This window comes from Etheostoma cragini, chromosome 4, assembly GCF_013103735.1.
Source record: "Etheostoma cragini isolate CJK2018 chromosome 4, CSU_Ecrag_1.0, whole genome shotgun sequence".
In the NCBI taxonomy this organism is placed as follows: Eukaryota; Metazoa; Chordata; class Actinopteri; order Perciformes; family Percidae; genus Etheostoma; species Etheostoma cragini.
This window is the reverse complement of record NC_048410.1, coordinates 22,653,525-22,676,657: the sequence shown is the minus strand read 5'-3', so window position 1 is coordinate 22,676,657 and position 23,133 is coordinate 22,653,525. Positions and strand designations below refer to the sequence as shown.

The following is a 23,133-nucleotide window of genomic DNA, read 5'->3' as shown; positions in this document are numbered from 1 at the left end:
TTCAGGACGTCATCCATCAAAAATCATTTTTCCCAAAGAGACGTTCACATTCCAACAACCATACACGTAGATCTTTTATTATAACAAACATCAGAATATGCTATGTGCACTAAAACATTACTCAACACATGAAAACGTTACTAAATAAGTCTCCTTAACACAATTCTTACATGTAAAGTCTGAATAAAATGAATATGCTATTAGGCCAAGGCCTGTGTCTTAACTTAAGTTATAAAATCACCAGACAGGATGCATGGGCGCTAAATGCATTGAGATGTACAGCCCTACAGTTCTAATCTTTAATTTTTCTGTCCAAAAAAAGTTTCTAAAAGTTAAATATTTTATGAATTTGGAGATGATGAGGTTGGTTTGACATTTACATTATGTAGTGCGGTGAGTCCATCAACCAGGAGATTTCAAAGGCTAGATTAAAAATCAAATGCCCAAGCAGAATTGTGACTCTATGTACATATAAAACACAGTTTTGATATTGTGGTATATCAGTCTGTGTGGGAAGTACATCTTTTGGTGCCATTACATGATTTGTGCTGGTGAAGATACAGTATGTGAAATCTACATAAAAGGCACACAATGTTACAATGTTTCCCGTGGTGGGCGAGGTGACAAAAGATTTACTATAAAGATCTTCTATATACAATAATTAACAACTAATTATGGAATGATTTAAAGGGATTAGTTTTACTACTGGGTTGGATTGGTATCAAAGTCCTCATAGCACTAGGACTATGCCTGTGCACCAAAACTGTCATAGATAAGAACAAATGAAACCATTTCAAAAATAGTTATTTCAAAAACCTCTAGTAATCCATTAGCAGTACGTCAGTCTCTCTTCAGTAACAAAAGATTCCTCTCTAACGCTAAGCTTTTGTCTCAGTAACAGTCCCGTGAATAATAAAGTGCTGCTAAAAAGATAACTTTCCTCAAACAATGCATTTCAAGAAAAAGAACAAGTGATACAGCAGTTGTAGACAGCGGATTAAACAGCGAGGCGAAGTGGAGCCAGGCTACTGCATACAGTGGGGGAGAGGGAGAGCGAGAAAAAGAGAGAGAGAAAGAAAGACAATACTACAGAATTCAGAGCACAAGGCACAAAGAAGCCTCGCAACATTATGTGTCTGCCGCCTATGACACAATGTTTTATGGAGCGCAAGGCATACTGGGAGATTGACCCCAAGAAGGGTGAAAAGCACTTTGAGAATAACAAAAACCCTCCATATGGCCGACATTGATTTAGGTCCCTGTATTTTTTGCTTTTTCTGAAGATGCTTAGTTGTTGTCACGGAGGAAGAGCGTGCAGCGCTGCAGCTCCCGTTTAAGTGAAGCCATCCAGAGTGAAAGTGAAGCTTTCAGTCGGGATCAGGCCGACCTGACCTGAAACTGTTTCGAAGTGATGAGGGCTGAGGGCCGAGGATGCTCAATTGTTTTAGACGGACTCTTATAGGAGATTTCCAGGCAATTTTAACATGTAGGTCTGTTGTTTGTACTGTTGGAGTGCTGTCAGTAGAAAAGGAAAACCAAACCGATGGGTGCTGCCTACCCCGAGTTATCCTCCTGCTAGAGTTAGAACCCAGCAGGCCTAAAAAGGGTCAGTTTTAAACGTGTTTTAGCCTCTTGTTCAACATGTTCCAAATGTCATTAAAGGTTCCTACCCTTGTGCAGTGATTCCTTCCAGGTTCACACAGTGAATCTGACTGCTGTAAATGTGACAGAAATGCATGGAAGTTGTCCTAACTGAGCTGTGTGTAGTTCCTGTGTTGAGACGGCAGTTAGAGAGCTTAGGGACCGTCTACAAACTACAACACAGAAAAGAGACAAAACAAAATATGTATCTTGATATATAACCGTTTTGACTTCAACTCGATAAATCTTATTAAACAAAAATGCAGTTTTTAGCAATTCTTCTGTCTAACAAGAGAAGAATTGGATAAAAAGAGGAAAATATTTCCCAACAGGAGTAAGTAAGTAACAGCATTAACGTGATAGTCTAGTAAATTTCTTTAAGAATATCTAAATCTTTACAGCAATACACCAACATAACACTGTTTGTGTACTCCGTAACCTACAAAAAGGTCCAAATAAGTTATTTCTCATCGGTGGAGCACGGAGACCTTTTTTAAAGGCAGTGCCCCATCTGCTGGGGAGAGACGGGGTCTACAGTGCTCGGGTCTACAGTGATACCGCTTTACAGTAGGATTGATAAAAACATGTATTTTGCACAGTGAACTGATCTCTACAGCTACAGCACTCGTAAAATGAGACTGACTGTACGGTAACAAGCTATAAGCACATATCAGTTATATATATGTATATTCAGTGAAAAAAGAGATTAAAAAAAGGTTGGTTGATTGATGCAGACACTTCTTTTCCTTCCCCATCTATCCTCCACTCCCCTCTTCACATCAGGCGACATAGTGCCCATCGAGTTTTTTTGTTTTTGTTTGTGTGTGGGTGACATCATGAGAGGGGCAGCAGAGGACGTCATGTCGGAGAACCCCGCAGGGCTGTCTCTGTGTTTTGGTGATGACGTTCAAAATGTGGTGACGAGTGTGAAAATGATTCTACCAACGGTTGTGTCTACTTCTAGATAGTAGACTCTTCTCGTCCCCTCCTGGGCCTGAGAAAGAGTTTGTTAGAAGATCGGTCACTCAGAGCTGAGAATCTGCTCCCAGGCTGTTGAGCTCCTCCGGCGAGTGCTTTACTCCTCCGGTGGCAGCCGTCTGGCGGAAGCCGGACGAGATCTCGTCAAACGTCCGGCCCTTGGTCTCCGGTACTTTGAAGTAGGTGAAGACGAAGAAAAAGAGCAGCAGCACAGTGAAGATGATAAACACGTAGGGGCCGCACAGTTCCTGCAAAGACAGAGAAAGAGGAGAGACACTTGTTTAGTGGAGTCCTAACAAGGATCAGTCCTCAAAAATACAGACAGCAACATGGACAAACTGAAACATGGACGAACTGAAACATGGACAAACTGAAACATGGATGAACTCAAATCTTAAGAAGAGTTATGATCAAAGCAATTCAGATATGTTAAGTAAGCAATAATTAATAACATAGGAAGTTTGTAATGCTTTACTACCACTACAACTTTAAAGGAGATAAGGCATATATTTTTTATTCTTAATGAATGAATGACATTTTCTTTTTTATTTCATTTGAACATGTGTTTTGTTCTCTGAAAATCCCCTTATAGATTAAACTAAAGTTTAGAACTTTGTCTCATTTTCTTTTATAATTAATACCAAATTATATAATGCTTTCCAGGAAATGTAAAAGGACAGACCCTTGAAATAGTGTTACCTCACAAATACCTGTTCAAAATGTTTTTTTTTCTACTCACCTCTACATACTGGAAAGTCATTCCCACAATGAAATTAGCAGTCCAGTTGGAGAAACCAGCAACAGCAAAGGCCGAAGGCCGGGGTCCCTGTGAGAACAGCTCTGCCACGATGAACCAGGGGATGGGACCCGGTCCCAGCTCGAAGAACGCGACAAAGGCAAAAATGGCCACAATGCTTAAATATGACATCCATTTGAGCTGGTCCTACAAGCACAGAGAACAAGACTGAGGTTAGTTACTGGTACTATACATTTCGGGGGAATCATGACAACCACGCTGTCTCGAGGATTAAAGAAAAAAACCTACCAGCAGAGCCATGGCAATAGTCATTAAGACAGCAGACGCAGCCATTCCCAGCAGCCCCAGCATGTGCAGAGACCTACGCCCTGCACGCTCTACGATGAACAGCTGCACCGAAAAATAAACAAGAGGAGGAGTAAGGTCAATGCAGTACTACAAAGTAACAAACCATTTCTATATATCCGTACGCAGTCCAACAAAGCTTTTATATCTGCTGCTCTGAACACCTTGGGAACAATATTCTGGTGCACAGAAAGACATTTTACATTTATACTTTTGGTACCACATGTACACTACACACAGTTTGACTGCAAGGTGATTTCAGAAATGTGCAGTGCAACACATTGGTAATCATCTTCCAGATCATCTTCAGGTATTTTCAAAAACAACTATCTTGACTTGAAAATAACTGAATTAACAATAACTTCTGGGGGAAAATTTCCATATAACTTATTGCTTCAGACACCTTTATTTCTCTGTACTGTAACAGGGATTTCACCTTTCCAAAAGGAAAAACGTAACTGTACTCACCGACACCACAGTAAAAGCTGTGTTAACTACACCGGCTCCAATGGTGGCATAGACAGGCTGCTCAACTCCGGCTTTCTCAAAGATACGAGTGGAGTAGTAGAATACCTAGAAAGTACAACAACCACAAAGAGTGAACATGCGAGAGTCGCCTATTCCTTTTTTTCTTATTTTAAACACGGTCTGTTGAGGATATCTTCTATTTCTGATGTAGCTCTGGTGTGAAAGGGCATGTCTATGTGCACCAGGCAAGTCAGGGAAAAGTAACCTTTCTCTTTGGTTTCTGTGTCTTTTCTTCAGAATGTCAATGACTGTCCTCAGAGTGATCAGTGGGATAACGTGTAAGCCTGGACACTCACAGCGTTGATGCCAGACAGCTGCTGAGACAGCTGCAGCACGATAGCAATCAGGATGGGCTGGCGGTAGAGGTGCGAGCGGAAAAGCTCCGGGATGGTCACCTTCTTCTCCCTCTTCATCTGTCGGCTCTCTTCCTTCATCTCCTGCATGTCAGAGCTCACATCTGTGGTGCCTCTGAGCTTCTTCAACACTGAAATGTGCAGAGAGAAAGTAGGTTCTTAACTCTACAAGATGCCTTTTATTTCCAGTTCAGCTACATACTTCTGTTTTCATTATGTTTCCTTTGATTACATCTAAGTTAGTGCTGCGCTGCAGTATGCACAGTAAAACTTTGCGATGGACGATGATATTGTATTTTATTATATCTCTTGCTACTAGTATGGGCTAACAGTTAAAATGGAAAAGAAATCATTTTAAATGCATTCTGTAAATAGACAGTAATACATGGCTGTGCTGCCGCCTGCTGGTAAGGGCATTAAATTACTTGACCCACTTTCACTTAACTACGGTGCCGTCAATCAGAGCTCCATGATCTGCGTAACGACCGTACAGTGGATCGTTTAACAGAGCAACAGTAATAACCTATTATACATCATTACTGAGAATAAACTACATTCTCAGTAATATTTGCACTGAAAAACGCATTCAATGAACATAACTCTTGCGGCGCATATAAACAGATAACAGAACAGATATATAACAGATACTGCAATATTAGCTCAAACATAAAATAGCACCCTCTTGATGCTGGGCAGCCATCACAGTGGACGATGATGTCGTCCATCGGCACAACCCTGATCTAAGTGTCAATGCACTACCACATTTACGTAAAGCGCTTTTAACAAGCAATAATACAGCAGTTAGGTGTTTGTGTTTGTGTGTGCGTGTGCGTGTGCGTGTGCGTGTGAGAACTCACCGGCCTTGGCCTTGTTCTCTTCGTTCCTGTTGATGAGCAGGAAACGAGGGCTCTTGGGGCAGAGAGGCAGCAGGATGCACTGTATCAAAGCAAGGATGAAGATGAAGCCCAAGAGGAGCGGCCACAGGTCGTCGTTGCCCATGATTGACTCCAATCCAAACACCTGAAATCAACACATACGTAACGCACATGAGCCACCTGCACAGCTCTGAGCATGTATGTATACATAGTAGGATGCCCAAAGGTTGTATATTGTATGTTATCTTGTAGGATAATCCCTAGACTTCACCATCTATGTTATAGTATTCAAATAAAACTACAGCAACAATTACTGTCCACCAACCTGTGCAATCAGGATGCCGACAACGATGCCCAGCTGGTGGAAGGTGCCCAGGGCTCCTCGTAGGGCTGTCGGGGAAATCTCACCCACATACATTGGCACTAAGCCTGTGGAGAGGCCGGAGTAGAGGCCCACCACAAAACGACCAACAATCAGCATTTCCCAGGAGTTGGCCATCTTTGAAAAGCCCATCAGAGCGGCTGCGATGAAGGCTAGGACATTGGCCATGAGCATAGAGTTCCTCCTGGAGGCAAAAGAGAACAAAATACATTAAATCAAAATTAAAAAGGCCCTTTACAGATTTGCATACTAAGATAGTGTTCATGCGTTTTATATCTTTTGGCACAATAAAGACTTTGGGTATTAACTTTCGTATTATTATTATTTTTTGATCATGTAAAACTCGGATAGAGTAACTTGTTAATTTATCCATAGTGTCCGTTGATTTCATGTGATTGTGACGTTTTGTATTACTTTTGCACTTGTTGCATTCTGTGTGGACCCCAAGAAGGAGGTTGGGCCCTAATCATTATTGTAACATTATTAAAAAGTTACTTAACACAAAAAATCGATCACCAAAGTGTGTGTGATGTATTTATTGCTCATCCATCAAACATCCATATATTTAATGGATAAAAAACTTTAAAGTGCCTACAGTACCTTGAGGCCTTAGATAACTATCACACGGAAGTTAGAGGGTTGAAGTCTTACAATCACGGCTTTATTTTATACTGCTTTTGCTTCGTGGTATTGTAATACCAGCCAGGATTTTGTTGCCCTCTCACCTTCCAAAGCGGTTGACAAAGAGTCCGACGGAGAAGGAGCCAACGATGCCACCAACAGAGAAGATGGAGACGGCGAGGGACCAGATGGCCGTGAGGGTGGTCTTGGAGATCTGCTCCTGGTAGCGCTCAAAATACGTCTCATTGATGAACCTCTCAATGATCTGCCCCAGGAAAAGAAAAGACAAATCTTAAATACTATTTATATGTTCTTATAGCTGGCTTTGCAAACAGGTTTTCTCCCAACTGAATGGACTAAATAGGATATTGTTTTCTATATTGCACAATTGGAATTGAGAAACAGTGAAGTTATTAATGCGCTGCTAAGTCATAGCGTTTGTGCTCTTCTGAATCAGATAATGTGCTAATGTTTTTTTTTGCTCTGGCTGATACATAGAGATGGTGGAGCTGTTGCTGTGTGACCAGCTGATGGCAGCACTGTATGCTCAATGCCATTTCCTGGCAACCAGGAAACTCAAGTTTCTGTCCCCCTTCCCCCCATCCTCCATCATCCATCCCCACCCTGTTGACAAACAGGCCCAGTGGAGCTAGTGAGTTACAGGAGAGCCTGTGTCTGTCTGTGTGCGCGTCAGTGACATCTCTCATAAAGTATAATTCAGAAAGGTCACCACACTGTCTGCGACCAACAGACAGGTCCGTCTGAGACAACAGTATGTCTCTGACACCACCCCCTCACCACCACTCTCGTTACCAAATGTCACCTCTTATAAAGAGTAACATCACATATCTTTGTATATATTTCAAAACACAGCTCTTAATGTACTAGAACTCAATGCTTGCAATGTAGAATACATACTTAGCTCTGTCCTTACCAACTAGTTAGGAATGTAACGTTAGCCTGTGTTTAGGGCTTTCCTTTGGTGGAGGATTACATTGATGAAGCTACTCTTGACCCAAGGCTTGGGTCATATCAACTATCCATCAACTTACACTCACTAGACATTCTTTGGTGATATCACAAGTATATTATCCTATTGTTCCCATAACATCTACCTTTTAAAACTTAGAGAACTAATCTCTGGGTTTATACATTTGCATGCAGCAAAGGAATATAACTAAGTAAATGTCCTCAAGTACTGTCCTTAAAAGCGCTTTATAATTCTTCCACCACTGTTTGCAAGAAAGGCTACAAAAGACAACTGTGACCAGAAACCATGCACATGTAGTGCCTCTAAAACGGAATGTGTAGGTTAATGTGATTATTTGACACTGATCCAGAGAAAAACACCCTTGAATGCAAAGTTTTAAAAAAAAGATCTCCGCAAATGAGCTACATAACCAAAAAAGGACCCACCTAAACCATCACAGGTGCAGTACTCTGGTTTTTAGAAGTCAAATAATTAGTTAAACTGAGATCGTGTGTGTGTAGCTGAGGGGGTTTCCAGTTGTATTGACCTCCTGTGTCTTTTTCTGTTCATCAGTGTAAAATATAAGCCACATTGAATTCACTTCCATTTAAAAGGTCAAACATGTAATATATGTACTGTAATAAATCCCCAAATGCCCCCAATGTGTCATCAGAAAAATCAGAAACATCTTTTTTGAAAACAATGCTAATGACAGTATTTTCTCCTTTTGAAATTTTCATTCCATGACAAATTTCTGTGTTTTAGAGTGTGTTGTTATCAACTGCCCACTTTGACACCAAAGCTGGGTTGCCAGATATATACCTATAAAAACGTAAACCCAGTGCGCTACAGCTGTAATATTAATACAGCCATGAAAGCAGCAAACATACAAAGAAACAAACAAACAGGACCAATAGAGATCAATTCTATCAAACCTAAAAAAAAACAAAAATAAAAAAAAAACAGACAGTTCAAACAGACAAACCCTGGGTAAATATTATAGATGTATTTGAAAGATGGAAACGGCTTAGAGCCCAAAAGGACGCTGTGTTGGCTAATTTACTCCTGAACAGGTAAGCATTAGCTTCAGGCTAATTTATCACAGCTACAAGGGACATGCATTTTGTGTCATTTAAACATTTGTGTGCTCACCTTGAATTATATAGCGAGAGTACCCGAGTTGGTTACTCACAAAAACAAGTGAAACACAGGCAGTAAAGTGATCCCGACTGGTCCTGGCCAACGCCGCAAAGCTAACCCTGCTAAATGCTAACTTTACCGGAAGACCAGGCAGGCTGGCCACGGCTTTTAACAATGTGTAGCCTGTTCAGCGGCCGTGGTGGTGGGGAGTTATTTTAAGCCCAGAGAGGGGGGCCGTATCGAGACCGTGAGTTTTCAGTGTGTTTAGCGATTGTTGCCGTAATTATAAGCAACTTAAGTGTGTATTTCAGTCTGGTGGAAAAGGAAGGCAAAGTGGTGGTATTTTTTAGCAGTTCCTAGTTAATAAGAAGCCGAGGAAGTGTGTCTGTCTGGCGTGTAGAGAGGACATTGTTAGCTGTGACGTTTTTAGCGGTTCCAACTGTAATTCTAAGCCCAAAAAGTGTGTCTGTCAGGGTGCAGAGCTGTTGACTAGTCGATTTATGTGTTGATACGGTCTGTTCAGACCAAAATTCTGATTGGTCGATTTTTTCCCGGTTTAATTTCATCAGGTGGAAGCATATAGACCGTAAGTGTCTATGGGTGGAAAGCACTAATTGCTAATGGGGGTGTTTTCAGAGCATCCCGGTTGCACAGGTAACGGTCTGTCTTCAGAATATATTATATCATATTTCATTGTCTAATAATCGTTTTATAACTACCGGCGCACCCACCCGCAACTACGGAAGCGCTCCCCACACCCCGCTGGATGTTAAGCCATCCAAACGCAAAAATATCACGGAAGGAATTGTCAAATTTATTGCTGAGGATATGAGGCCCATTGCTGTTGTGGGGGGCTGAGGTTTTAAGAACTTGTTAATCTACAGCACCAGCACTAGTAAGAGTAAAAGCTTTAAACTAATAGTCTATTCGTGTCTCCGTGTCCAGCCGCTCCGAGCGAGGACACAGAGCGCTGATGCAGTGTCATTTTAGTGCAAAATAATTTAGGACAAAAACGATTTAATATACTGCAAAAAGCCTACAATGACAAGTACAGCGGGACAGTTATTTAATCTTGCATTTTTATTCGCCCCTCCCAGTCGATTGTTAGACAAGAGTTTCACAACATCAGTCAACCAAGATTTTCTTTGGTTTTCTAGCAACATTGTTGGATCCTCCGGTCTCAGGCTGGCAACCAACGTGGCCTTCGAGTCTGGGAGGAGGGGGCGGGGGAGAAGACCCTCTCCAGTATTTGGAATTTGTACATCAGTAACTATTTTAAACACTAGCTGTCAGAATTACATATTGCACCTTTAAGGTTACAAAACATGAAACATCTTAAGCAGGGGGAATATTTGATATACACTGTATGAAGCCTGTTGAAAGTTAAAACAAAAATGTCATCCGGTGTTATTATGTAAAACTACCTTGAATGGCAGATTGTGTGTTCTCGTCAAAGTCTATTCTCTGAATGGACTGTGCAGTCCAAACCACCAGCTGGCTCTAACCACACAATAAAACAAGCTGTCTATTCATGTTGCCAGCGTATGTGCTTGGAGCTGGCTGGTAGCAGAGTCCTCAAGGTGAGCACTGCATTCAGCATGCATGCATGCAAGTAAAAATAAAACAATTCTAACAAGTGACATCAATGGTTTTGAACACGTCTAATTATCTAGTCAGTGTTTTACTTTTATTTTATTTTTACAAATGTTTGTTGAACTTGAAGTAGGTCCAAACATATAGCCCAGGTCATATTTCAGTAGCAGTATTTTAGATATGTTTGGCAGGAACACCCAAGAACCTTTAAAAAACCAATTTCATCAAGGAAAAGTTTATCTCTGAAAGGTGTAGAAGTCTTAACATTAAGCAGTGAAAATGTTCCCAAAATGAAACTAAAACTAAACAAAACACAGACGACCTTTCAATTACATTTCCAAACAAGGATAGGATTTGCGGGGGTGCAGGCAGACATGCAGCAGGAGGAGGAGGAGGACAGGGAGTCTTGTTTTGACTGTAGAGAGAGCGTATCTAATCAGAGATGCTTTAAACAGTGCACGACCTGCGTCACAGACAGCCGCATCGCTGCAGCCTTTATCACACGCTGGAGCACAGAGGGGAGAGCTGCTGGTGATAATCTGAAGGGCCGTTGCTATATAAAAGTTGCATTCGTAAAGTTGTAGCCTCTCAGTGGTCATTAACTAATGAAAGATTAAGAGTTTGTGTTGAGTAACTGTTTCTCCTGCATGTGACATTGCTTGGACCTCTGCGTGTGTGTGTGTAAGAGACCTAGGCTGAATATTGGGAAATGGGATAAATTGCCAAGAGGGCAGGTTCACACTAGCCCAGTGTGTAACAGACTACATATTCACACAGCCTACCTCTCAATATGCAGCCCGTCACTCAGCCACTCACAAGGCACTCGACTGAGCTGCGTGAAGCTCAACACGTGCTCTTTTCATGGTGGAGGAGAAATTGGTGCTACCCCAACAACTGTAGTGTTGGGGAGGCGAAATGTTGGATTAAATATCATAAAACATCAGTAAATCTTCATCCCTTTTCAGCGAGTAAGGACACACTAAGAGCTGGAATGTTTAGTCAACAATTCTGATGATTAATTATGTATTAGTAAATAGTAATAGTTGCACGACTCAGAAAGTCTCACGATTTGATTTAATTTTAATTCTAAAGCTCAAGATTGGATTCAAAATTGATTTTCAACTATTAAAAAAACAATTCATAGAAATGTAACTTTTCCCATGTGATAGTAAACGTGCCATTAAAAAACAAAAACAAAATAAATGTGATTTATCTTTGGAATTCTGGGGATCGATTTTGAATCTGTAGAGCTTAAATCGGGATACAAATGTGAATCCATTTTTTTTGCAAACACACACGTTTTTTTAATTAACTAAATGATTAATTAATTAGTCGTAATAGGTAGATTATTAAATCTCTAATCAAAATAATTGTTAGAGAGATTGTACTCTTTTTTATGCAAAGCCAGATTACAAAACACAAGGACTTTCTAATGTTGAGTTTCATTGTGTTCGCACAAGCCAAGACGATTGCACAATTTCTACACTAATGTCTCAAGGCCTTAAATTCCCTGTTAAAGATGTATTGCCCACTTCTGCTGGATTTTAGGACTCAAGAAGAAATGACTAAGACTGATTCTCGGTTGTGTATTACATGTTGATGAGTGAATGCATCCTGTCTCTCTTTCCAGAGAAAACTGATGAAAGCTGCTCTCGTTTACAGAGCGTCCTTCACATCGAAGTCCAGGGCAGCTTAGACAATGTAATGACGAGAAGATAAAAATCAGGCTGTCCTCACAGCAAGGGCTCCACAAACAGCTGGGACTTCAGATCACTGTGCAGGTCCGTTTCAATCGCACTGTATTTGTAAAAAACGGTCAACAGAGCCAGAGTTCCTGTCTGCCGACACACCTGTGACCTGTGGACAGACAGCTGTGTAGCCACAGGGCGTGTTGAGACCAACGCAAACTTATCAGATAGAAGTTATAAGAACACAATGCAATATTGACATTCCCCAGGAAATGAATTTATTTGGTGTACCCGTCTGCTAATAAAACTTACAGTACTTCAGATTTAGTGATTAGGTGGCTGTCTACCTCCTTCATTTAATATCCTCGGAGTTTCCTTGTCTAGCTTTTCCCAGCCTGTTGCTGGTCAGCGTAGGACCATTTTTGGGCATGGACACACTCTTTTACACAGGAATCACGCAAGGTCTTGGACCTTATAGGCCTGAATGTCTATTATTATCATCTCACTCCAACCTCCCCCCATTTTCTGTCCTTCAGTTTTCCAATTCAACAAGTAAGTGAACAACCAGTAGTGTGGCAGAGTGTGCATAATGATCTATTGTATGAATGATAGCATATATATACTGCCATCCCTTTGAAAAAGTCGAAAAACATTCTTGGGAGATTCTGTTTGCGAGACATTGAACTCACCTTTTGAGGGGCATTGATGACACCGGAGTTGTAGCCAAACTGCAGAGAGCCGATCACAGCCGTTCCCACACTCAACATCAACGGAAACGTTATCCGCTGCAAGACAGTAAAGGGTAGAGGAAGTCTTGTCAGTGAAGAGAAAAGTTTGACCAGTTATTTACCCTTTTGCCCAATTGTTTTATTTTTTACAAGAGCTAGGATGAGTGCAAACAGTTTGAGTGACAGTTGTATAGTCTTTCCTGTTTCCCGTACAATACTTACTATAAATGTATATCAGTTGACATAAAAATAAAGTTATTGCCAAATTTTTATGTTAAATACCTTACTGTATTGCAAACTTTTTTTACTTGTGGTTCAGCTGCTGTGGATCAGAATCAAGTTGGTCCGCCGCTAATTTTATCCTCAATGCATGTTACAAACAAGTATAATGAATGCACTGATAAAAACATCCTGAAATATCTTGAAGATGTTTGGCGTCAAGCCGCGTTAAGCAACACGCTGAAATTAGACTGGCCATAAAAGATGCTTTTTGACACCTAAAGCGATATGACAAACAGATGGAGAAATGTGTGTGTACATCCAACAGCCAACAGACAGACACCTGTTGACTGAGAATGTTTTGCTGAGAAAAATTCTGGTCAGGTCTTAGGTTTTTACTTAGGCCAGTAATCTAGATAATACTCAATAAACCTGCTTTCTGGAACAGGGCCAGGTTAAACCCAGGTCTGTATGTTATTGTCTGTGTTCATGTTCCTGTTATTACAGAGTTCACTTGCTGCTCTATCTCAGTAGAGCTCAGTGGATTAGTAGAGATTTTCCTCATACCAAGAAGTTAATAAACCAAAGCAGAGTATGTCACTGTCTATTTCCTCCAGTCGGACAGACAAAAAACAGCCTTTAGCTACAATTTACCTTTTTGTTGTTCACTCAGGATTTGAGTGAACAATATCTGAGTGTTTCGGTGTGGAAGGAAACGAACTAAAAACCTGAGCAAGGATTCCACATGTACAAGTTTTCATGTTAAAAGTGCACAAGTTTTGGACTTTTTGGATTTGGCAAATTTAAAGCAACTCAAACAGCCAAGGAGTAGGGCTAGTGATAATATCGCAATATATCAAAAAGCGATTTCCTAATTGTGAAGGCTGCGATTTGGTCACGTGACTCACGGGAGCCAATCAGTCTGCACTCCGCAGAGAAAGCATCAACTTGGCACGCTAACGCTACACCGTACCTTGAGCTTATTTCTGTCATTCAAACAACTCTGAGTTGTAATTTAAAACTTTTACAGCCATTTTAATACAATGAAGGGTTTTATATATATTTGTCTAGTAAAGTAAAGTTTAAAGACAGTGTTTAAAAAGTGAAATCCACATGTTTTCATATGTTTACTATAGTAAATAATAATGTAAATACTACTGAGTGTTGTAAAGCCACATATATGTTTTTATATTTCTGCAATCTGCACTTTAGTTTGTGTAATTTGTTTCTGGCTTTCATATGAAAGTTCCCATCAGGCTTGGTCAGTGCTCATACTACTGGGATTGAAGGAAGTTAAAGAAAAGATGTAATTCATATGAATTCATGCGTCGTCTGATTTCATCATCCCATACAGGCCTGGCCTCCAGGAAAGAACAGTTTGTTCAATCTGTCTAAACTTGTGTTGTTCATACTATGTAATGATGTATTGTCTTTGTTGAATAATACAGACGACAAAGAGCTTAATTGCATTTTAAATCGCAATATTGGTGAAGAATAAAAAATCCTATTTAGATTATTTGCCATAATTTTTCTGCCCTACCAAGGAGGCAATTAATCCTAATTGTAACTTCAATTTTAATTTTGGATCCCTACGATCAAACAAACAGAGGGATTGAGAAAACAATTATAATGCACGTAATGTTTTGCAACTAAACACTTCATTTGTTTTTTTCTGATTGGAAACAAAAGTTCAAAAGGGAAAAGTATTAAGGGGAAATTCACAATCCGAGGTGTCATATTTGATATCTCACTATCGGTCATCATGTCTGGATGATTAATGTTGTGACTTAAGTTCCGTGATGAAACCAAGTCTTTTTCCACAGTGATTCACACCAGATCACATACACCAGGTTATAAATGTTATGGCAACAGTAGACCTGACCTTCACCAGGGTACGTGTTACCTTCCTTTATCATATCCCAACAAGCCAAACACAAACGAAACATCTTCATCTAAAACAGAGCCAGGAGACAAATCATTTAGACCAGAGTCAGACATTGGATCACAGTATAAACTAAAGACCTGCAACAGCCAATGTTGATCTTTGTGATGAGTCTTTGAGCAAGCAATTTATAATAAAGTAAGTAAGTAAAACCTTATTATAAAGCGCTTTTCACAGATATAAGTCACAGAGTGCTTTACTGGGGCAAACAGATTCAAACCTTGCATGTCTGGAAGTTTCATTTAAGCTTCTATAGAAGAAGATACACACACACACACACACAAGAACCGACCCCTCCCAAAGGCCTATACTAGCATGATTTGGAGTTACCAAGGTAACTTCACGTTCAACCCAGGGTTTTGTTTATCAACAGTGGGTCACTTGTTTCCGGGGTTACGTCGCCATGGTGACTTATGCTGAACAGGAGCAGGTTATGTGGGAGAATAGAGATCAATCGGTATAAAAGCACAATCAATACTCGATTGACAACACGATCCGGTGGAGCTCGGTGCGCGGATAGGAGAGATGCGCTCATGAAAGCCAGGACATATAACGACCGACCAATCCAGTTGACATTCCTTGATGGGTATCTTTATTAAATATATAGATGTTCAGTGCAGGGAATTATGTATCTTTGTTAGCTTCTTGATCAGTTTAAACTATGTTTTTATATTTATTAATTTTTGCCTTTCGACAATCGCTTACCACTGCCAGGGTTGCAACTGAAAGAATAAGCTGGGCAATATATCGATATTATATCAATATTGTGATACGAGTCTAGATATGGTCTTAGATTTGATATTGTAATATCGTAATATGGCATAAGAATATTTGAACAGTTCTATTATTTACCTTTACCCACTTAGTCATCATATCCACATTACTGATGATTATTTATCAAAAATCTCATTGTATAAATATTTTGTATAAGCACCAGCAGTCAACACTACATTATTGTTGCGGTGTCAATATCGAGGTATTTAATCAAAAAAATCTAGATATTTGATTCTCTGCATATTGCCCAGCACGAGCTACAGGAACTAAAGTTTATGGAGTGTTACCATGGTCAGATCTTGTGCCTGACTAATGGGGCAGAGCTATTGATAAGCGTGATTTAAGCATTTACAGGGTCTGTTATCTTTGCCAGCTTTCCTTACTGAGTTTAGCAGCAGCGACTGTAGCATTTTGCCTGTATCGCGCGTCCATTCGCGTCTGTGTTCTTCATATTTCTATAGGAATTATTGTTTTCTCTTCTTAAAATATGCGGCTCTGGTAGACTTGTCGATGTTTGTGACTGGTCATCTGGTGCAAACGCCGCCCCTTTTATGTGAACATGCTTGTCACTAGATTGGGAAACACTGGGTTACTTGATCAAGGTATTAACCATCATTGTTCCACATCACATGCGGTTGTTAGGTTTTCTCCCTCTTATGAGGAAAAGGGAGGAGAGCAGGAAGAAATAAAAACTGCTGAGTGTTTTGGAGGCAGTTCATCCAGTACGTTCAGTGGGCCTGGCTATGAAAAACTTTAAGGCTCGTCTAAACTTCTGAGCCAATGGGAACTCTTGTTATGAGGGTCACCAAGTCCACAGTATAGGCCCAGAATATAAACACAAACACACACACCCCGTTTTCAGCATTGTGGGCTGGGGTCTTAAAGGAGCCGTTTTATCAATGAGGAGACCAACCAGATGTCATTCTGTAAAGCCCCTGCTGATTAGAAGCAAACAAGAAACAGTTTAATTCTGTGAAAAACTACCAGCTGTTTTTACTATAAACAGAGAAATCCTATCCGTCCCCTCTAGGAAAAGTCACCACTGGAGACTTGTTTAAATCTCAGCCTGTCTTGGGAATAGCTGCAATTGGTTGCAAAAAATCCCTTGATGTCTGATCTCAAAAGTGGGGACGGCAGTGTTTGTTTCAAGTGTCCTCTGTGACATTTTTACTTTTTAACCAACACACCAGGAGACGTCCCTCAGCCTGGCCTCGGTCAAGACATACTGTTTATAGGCCAATGAGTTCCGTGTAAATATAGCTACTAATCACAAAGTTTTGGGACATTCTTCAGCCAAACCTCCCCTGCTTCTGTCTTACACGTCTAAATAAGAAAGTAGGTGAGCTTGATATTGTTTTGTGTACACAGAAACCAGAAGCAGCAGTAAACATGACTTCCTCACTGGAGGTACAATAAAGTCACACCCAAAAAAACTATTTCATGATCACAGCCTTGAAGCCAATCCCAGTGACCGTTCCTCTTCTTGATCCTGGCTGGCTCTCTACCTTCACTCACCTCCCAGGCATGTTTCACTCAGCTGCAGTTTACAGTGTGTTTTACATTTCTAACTTATGTTTTTGTATTTGTTTACTTCGCATGATGGGTAAGATGGCCATTCACAAGGGCCTGGCGTTACACGCTTAACCCTCCGTAGTCTACGCCCTTTTGTCCAACCTTTAGGTTGCCTGGACCTCATATTTTCAGGACAACCTTGGCTATTAGGCTATGCAGGCTGCAGGTATGTCACATGAACGTATCCATTGTAAAATGAATATGAAGACAAAAAGGTGGACACCAGATGTGAAGAACTGGTAGTTAATGCCTTGTAGTTACAAATGGTTTCAGAGATATTTATGGATGTTTTCATACAGGATTGAGAAGGTTTTGGGTTTATAATACTGTCAATAACGAGAGGGATAAATAATCGCTAAGAGAATTCAGCCTGTACGGTCTCGGTGAATTTTGATCACAATTTCATTATTTTACCTTCCATTTGGCAACGGAAAAAAAGAATTCAGCTGCCAAAACCCGTCAGCGTCCTGAGAACTTTTCTTCTCCCAGGCCAAGACTGAATTAATGCGCAGTGGTGCAAATGAGCCCTATTTGCATGTAAAAACTAGAATGTGGTGTGGGTAGGCAGCAAGTAAATTTCTGTCCAGTCATTGCTGTGTAATAATAAGATTAACATAGCAGCTCTGGTTGCTTGGCACCACAGACTCTCTTCTCTTATTGGGTAAACAGGAATTAATAAAGCACATAACACAGGTAAATTAGCAGAAAAGAAAAAAGATCTGTGCAAACATTTACTGGACACACCAGGTCATACTTTGCCGCCCTTACTGGATTCATGATAATAAAGTACAAAGAGGAAATGAAGTGGAGGCTTTCTCCAAATTAGGATATGTGCAACTATAACAGCTAATATAAACCACCGTTACAACTATTTATGCTTGAGCCAAGCGTCCTCCAACATCCAAAACCACATTCAAACATAAAGTTGATCTAAGAGATTCAACAAACATGAAACATAATCATGAGTTGTCTCTCACTAACACTTATGTGCACACTTGGTTGTTAAATGTGCCTCTTTTTCAGTAAAATATATCTAGTAATGCTTAAATCACACAGAGCGCTAAAAAAAGAAATAGTAACTTTAGCTCTGACAAGTTGACAGAGGAGTCACATGATTTCTTTAAAGCATGATGATGTTGTTGTAAAACTATTCTTTGAAAATTAGATTAGCCACAACAAAGAAATGTCAAGGGGAAGTCTGGCAAAGTGCTGCGAATAATGCAAAACTAAAGCCGACAACCTACAGATAAATGTCAACCAGCTTACAGTCATGATGAATGAATGCTGCGGTGTAGTCATTTACAGCTACTAAAAAAGATGGTAAACCATAAGCAGTTCTCTAAAATCTGATGAATATCTAGCAGTGGTGGATGAAGAATTAAGATCTTTTTGATATTAATAAACATCTGTTACATTCAAGCCATTGCCAAATGAGTTGCTACAAAGCTAATCCAGACTATCAGCTCCACATTTCTCAGAAGATTCTGATGTCCGGACACTTTTCTGTGCAGAAACTCGAGTAAAGATAATTACCTTATCTGAAGAGTCCATTATGTATTTTTAATCATCCGTGTCCATGGCTACAACAATGCAAGTTAATAGGTCAATTGTCCAGCTTGTATTTACCTTTACAAAACGTGCTCGCTCTGGCACTGACAGGCTCAGTTTAATATGTTAAGTGTCTGACAACATTATGGAAATCATCCCTCCAATAATAGACCTTAAAAACCTCTTTGAAACCTTTTGAGACTGCAGTTAAAAAAGCAATACTTTTAGCGTGTATAGAGCCAACATATTGTCACATGTAAATTGGTAAAGTATATGTTTATTTCAACCAAAATTAGAATTGTGATTGTTGGGAAGGTGGAAAGAGGACCCAAAACGGCGTTTCATAGTTTTATTTTGTTTCTGTTAACTTTGATCGAAATGTATTTTACCACACTAAAATTACTGTTTATTTACATGGAGTCTGGTAGGTGTAGCCAATGCGATTGTGCGGATGTTTTTATGTTTATAAAAAGGATCTGCAGCGATCTTGCTTAATACTGGACCTATGTCAAAGATTATTGTTCCCATCAGTCACTTAGATAGGAATCCAGGTTGAAAAATAACAGTAGTTACCCTTTAAGTAAAAGTACTGTGGATAAGTATTATCCGCTCAACAAAATTTCCCCAGCCTTTTTTAGTTCAAAAAATTCTGCTTTACTTTAAATTACATCAGTTCATGACTCGATTTCTATGAAAACCTACCTAGTTTGTGACTCATCCTATCCAGCCTCGTCTGAAAAAAAGTGTTTTCTTTTTAAATAAGAAGCAGGCTGTAATTTGGCACAGCCCACTTCCTTGTTGGTTGCCAGAGTGAACCAGATTGTCGTGATGGCGACACTGCTGCTGTCACGTCCCTCCACTCGTCACCTCTACAGTGTCATCTTACACAGCTGTGGGGAATCCAATATGAGCCTTGTCCTCAACTCCCCTCCTTTCAGCTCTGTTCACCTCATGCCAACCTGTGCTATGTATGCCGTTTCCAAATACCTTTAGCAATTGTTTTCATGTTTTTGGAGTAGCAAAAATGGATGTAATTTTCTGCATTAGCATAGCCTGTTTGACACGGCTGTCATTAAGTTTAAAGGCCAGATTACCATGAGTAATTTAAGCCCTTTTTTCTAGGCCAAATATGTCTTATGCATGCTATGTTTACAAACACAAAAATAAGAATAATCTTTATATTTGACCAGTAACTTAACTAATTTTGTTTTTCTGTGGTTGCTACGTGATTGATAAAGAAATACCTACTTTCATAACTAGTTGCCTTAGTACTATTATTGTTTTTGTCCTTGTGTGTGTATTATGTGTATACAGAATCTGTGGGAGATGTAAACTGTAAATAAACTGAAGTTGAAAAGTGTGTTGTGATTTAATATCTACCTCAGGTTGGTTTACACTTCTGGTAAAAAGGTATTCATATGCAGCTAAAGCAGCTTGATCACTACAGTAACTGTGGGCAGAAAGTTTGATAAATAATGTGAAAATGTTTAAGTGATGGACATGTTTGCTTATGAAAACTTGCATATCCAACATGTAAAACGACACTGACCTAAATTTGTGCCATGTGTTTGCAAGTTCCTGGTAGTCCTAGTTATTATTTACCCTTGATCAAACATTTTAGAACAATGACAATCGTATGCATGATTTGCCTGTGAAATACCTCCTAGTGACCTATGAGAGATCCTATAAGAGATTAGAATTATTAAAAAGATGGTTATTTATACAGTATGTATGTGCTAACAGAGGCTTAAGACAACCAACCAAAGTTGAATTACCCCATGACAGACAGGTGTGACAAAGGATGAGAAGACAAGATATAATAGGGAATAGTAACACAACAATAAAGAGGTGAGGTGGTAATTAATACACAATTATTATATCAAGGAGTAAAACTGCTTAAATTGTGAATACTTAAGGTAGTTTACGGGTTAACAAAGTATAGTTATATGTAGTAGCCAAAATCCCACCAGCCTTTATACTATTTTCAGATACTGCAACTATTTATCTCAGGTTGTATTTTACAGCAACAGCTTAAGAACACTTCAGACAGTTCAAATTGATTTTCGTGTGCAGTCAAACCATAAGTTACCTACCCCTGGATCAGGGGGGTGTGATTCATTAAACCGAGCAACTTTCAATTGAATCGTGAGAAAGTGAATAGAAGCCCAGAGAGACACAGCTAGGCCCTGCATGAACCATTTTACTCCAACCATCTCCTCCATCACTAGTGTGCACAAAGTCCTCCAGTTTCTCAGGAAAGTGAATTAAACATGCACTCTTGCTTGCGTGTTCATCTCAATTAAAACCCTCCTAGATCTCTTGATCCCAACGCTTGCAGCAAAGCCTCATTAAGCCTCATTAGAACTTGGCATGACAGTTACACTTTGCTGAAGAAAGCAAGTCATGCAGATGAAAGTAAATCTACTGTACTGTCTTAAGGAAGGCCGGAGTTGGCAGATGGCTGAAAGGCCATGGATGAAGAAGAATTAAGCTTGTGCAATTAAGTCTGTACAATGTGAGGCTGGGTGTTGGCTCTGGGCCAATCAAAGTGCCTGCGCTGTCATGTCTGTCAAGAATAAAATGTGTAGTGACAGTTTCATTCAAAACAGGGCTGGTCAACTGTATGCTTGGCCTTAATTACCATTCTCATTGTTTATTGAAGAAAATAAGAGCATTAAGGTGACTTTTTTAAGCCCAAACAAAGCGTACGGTTGTTGCGAATTAGGCTCTTGTGTGACCAACAATGTGAAGTCATTAACATGCCGTGTTTTGATGAAGAAGCGGTGCGATTAGGGGAAATACAACTGCCTTATAATACAGCTCAGAATACAGCTTAAAAAAGGATATTTAAATACTGGATATTAAATAATTTGTACATCTACCTGAAATGAATGCTTCGTCCCTAACCCTGGCCCGAGCCTACTGCGTGACATCAACACCATACGCCTTACTGAAACTTTATGTGCCTAGGGTGCCTTTAATATTTTAAAAGATTAACATTAACACTCTCCTGACTCTGTGCCATTGCGCCTAATATCAAACTGCGTTGTGTAAACTTTTAGTCACTCGCTGAAGTTCCCGTGTATGTGACTCCATCTGCACACAACTTGGCACAACACGTGTGCATGCCAGGTAAAAAAAACCTGACCACGAGACGTTAATTAGCCTGTGTTGAACTGCTGTTCGACTACAGACTTGCAAAAAAACTGCTCTACACTGCTGGAAGCAGCAAAACACAAAAGAGGGAGTGAAGCGAACAGCCTGGGAAGGAAAGGGTCAAGGCTTTATACACCCCCAGGGTTGGCAACAGCGTGTATTCCCTCGGCAGAGTCTCACTCTCTCTGGAAATCTACTGTATTGGTGTCATAGTGGAAACTGGAAACGGAGAGATCTGTTCCCATCACGTCCACAACGAACCCCGTCCAGCTGAAGGTCCAGGAAAGCACAGCGTGCATGGGGAAAAATAACACGAGGGGATAGAACAACAACAATTTCTGACCTAAAATGTCAGACCGGCCTGCTTTATGCTCCTCCATTGGGTTGAACTAGTGGAACACTAGTGAGCGAGTAGGAGAGGGGAGGTTTTTGGCCTACGTGCTTGTACTCATGTGCATGTACTGTCGGTGTATGTAACAGTGATCACAGTACGGAGTTAACAAACGGAAGATTTGTTTACTTTCTGAACAACGAGCATCACATTCTACAACTGAGATGAGGTATAGATTAGGTAAGTTATGGTTCATATAAAGAAGAGCTAAAGGATACTGGATTCGTCGCTCGAGAAATATTAAAAATGAGTTTAGGGCTGCTACAGATCGGTTGGATCATTTTTGTAAGGAATAATTTAGTCCTAATTATTTGCCCATCACAAGTTCTCAGAGGCTAAGATGATGTTTTCAAGTGTGTTGTTTTGTTTTACCAACTTACCTAAAGCAAAAGCCCAGGCTGAAATAGTTAATTGGTTAGTTGATTGACAGAAAACTGTCAAGAGGTTCAAAAAACATAACTTCCATTTAAGTAACTTAGCCAGTCGTGGAATTGACCTTCCACGAGAACAATGTAGCTTTACTTGTACATTCCTTTGATTATTTCCTTTTTCTGCTGTCAGTGTTGACAAGGGGTAAGACTGTTGATGGTAACTGTAGATTTTGTTAAGCTCTGATGTGCCAAATAGTAATTATATATGTGATTATTGGTCGGACTGTTACGCCAAGCTATGCTCGTGGCAGCTTTCATTTGTTGCCATAGCAACTCGAAACATCTTGAGCTGTATCCGTGTAAAGCCAGATAAATAAAAAAAAAACGCTGTTCTGTTTTACTGTTTTTGATTTATGCTTTGTTTTTTGTTGTTCTATTTTCATTTTTTTTTAGAAGTTTAAGAAAAGAAAAATATACAATTTTTTAAGATAACAAAGAGGCTTCATTTAATTTAGCTACTTCGTAGGCTTTAAAAACTCTCTCTCTCTCTCTCTCTCTCTC

General features: G+C 39.9%; 1 protein-coding gene and 1 long non-coding RNA gene across 2 annotated transcripts in view; one reads left to right on the top strand and one right to left on the bottom strand.

Moving 5' to 3' along the window:
• The first annotated feature begins 217 nt into the window (after positions 1-217).
• Positions 218-876, top strand: LOC117943643. Its single transcript, XR_004656399.1, has 2 exons — positions 218-551; positions 585-876. It is a non-coding gene; the product is annotated as an uncharacterized LOC117943643 (long non-coding RNA).
• Positions 877-1,923: 1,047 nt separating this feature from the next.
• slc2a1b (solute carrier family 2 member 1b) overlaps positions 1,924-23,133 on the bottom strand; it is a 22,286-nt gene continuing 1,076 nt past the window's right edge. The window contains exons 2-10 of the mRNA XM_034869904.1: positions 12,561-12,656; positions 6,585-6,745; positions 5,803-6,043; positions 5,460-5,622; positions 4,546-4,733; positions 4,190-4,294; positions 3,665-3,766; positions 3,359-3,562; positions 1,924-2,867 (exon numbers count right to left, since the gene is read on the bottom strand). Of these exons, the coding sequence (XP_034725795.1) occupies positions 2,667-2,867; positions 3,359-3,562; positions 3,665-3,766; positions 4,190-4,294; positions 4,546-4,733; positions 5,460-5,622; positions 5,803-6,043; positions 6,585-6,745; positions 12,561-12,656 (1,461 nt within the window). The 3' untranslated portion in view covers positions 1,924-2,666. The remainder of the gene's footprint in view (positions 2,868-3,358; positions 3,563-3,664; positions 3,767-4,189; positions 4,295-4,545; positions 4,734-5,459; positions 5,623-5,802; positions 6,044-6,584; positions 6,746-12,560; positions 12,657-23,133) is intronic.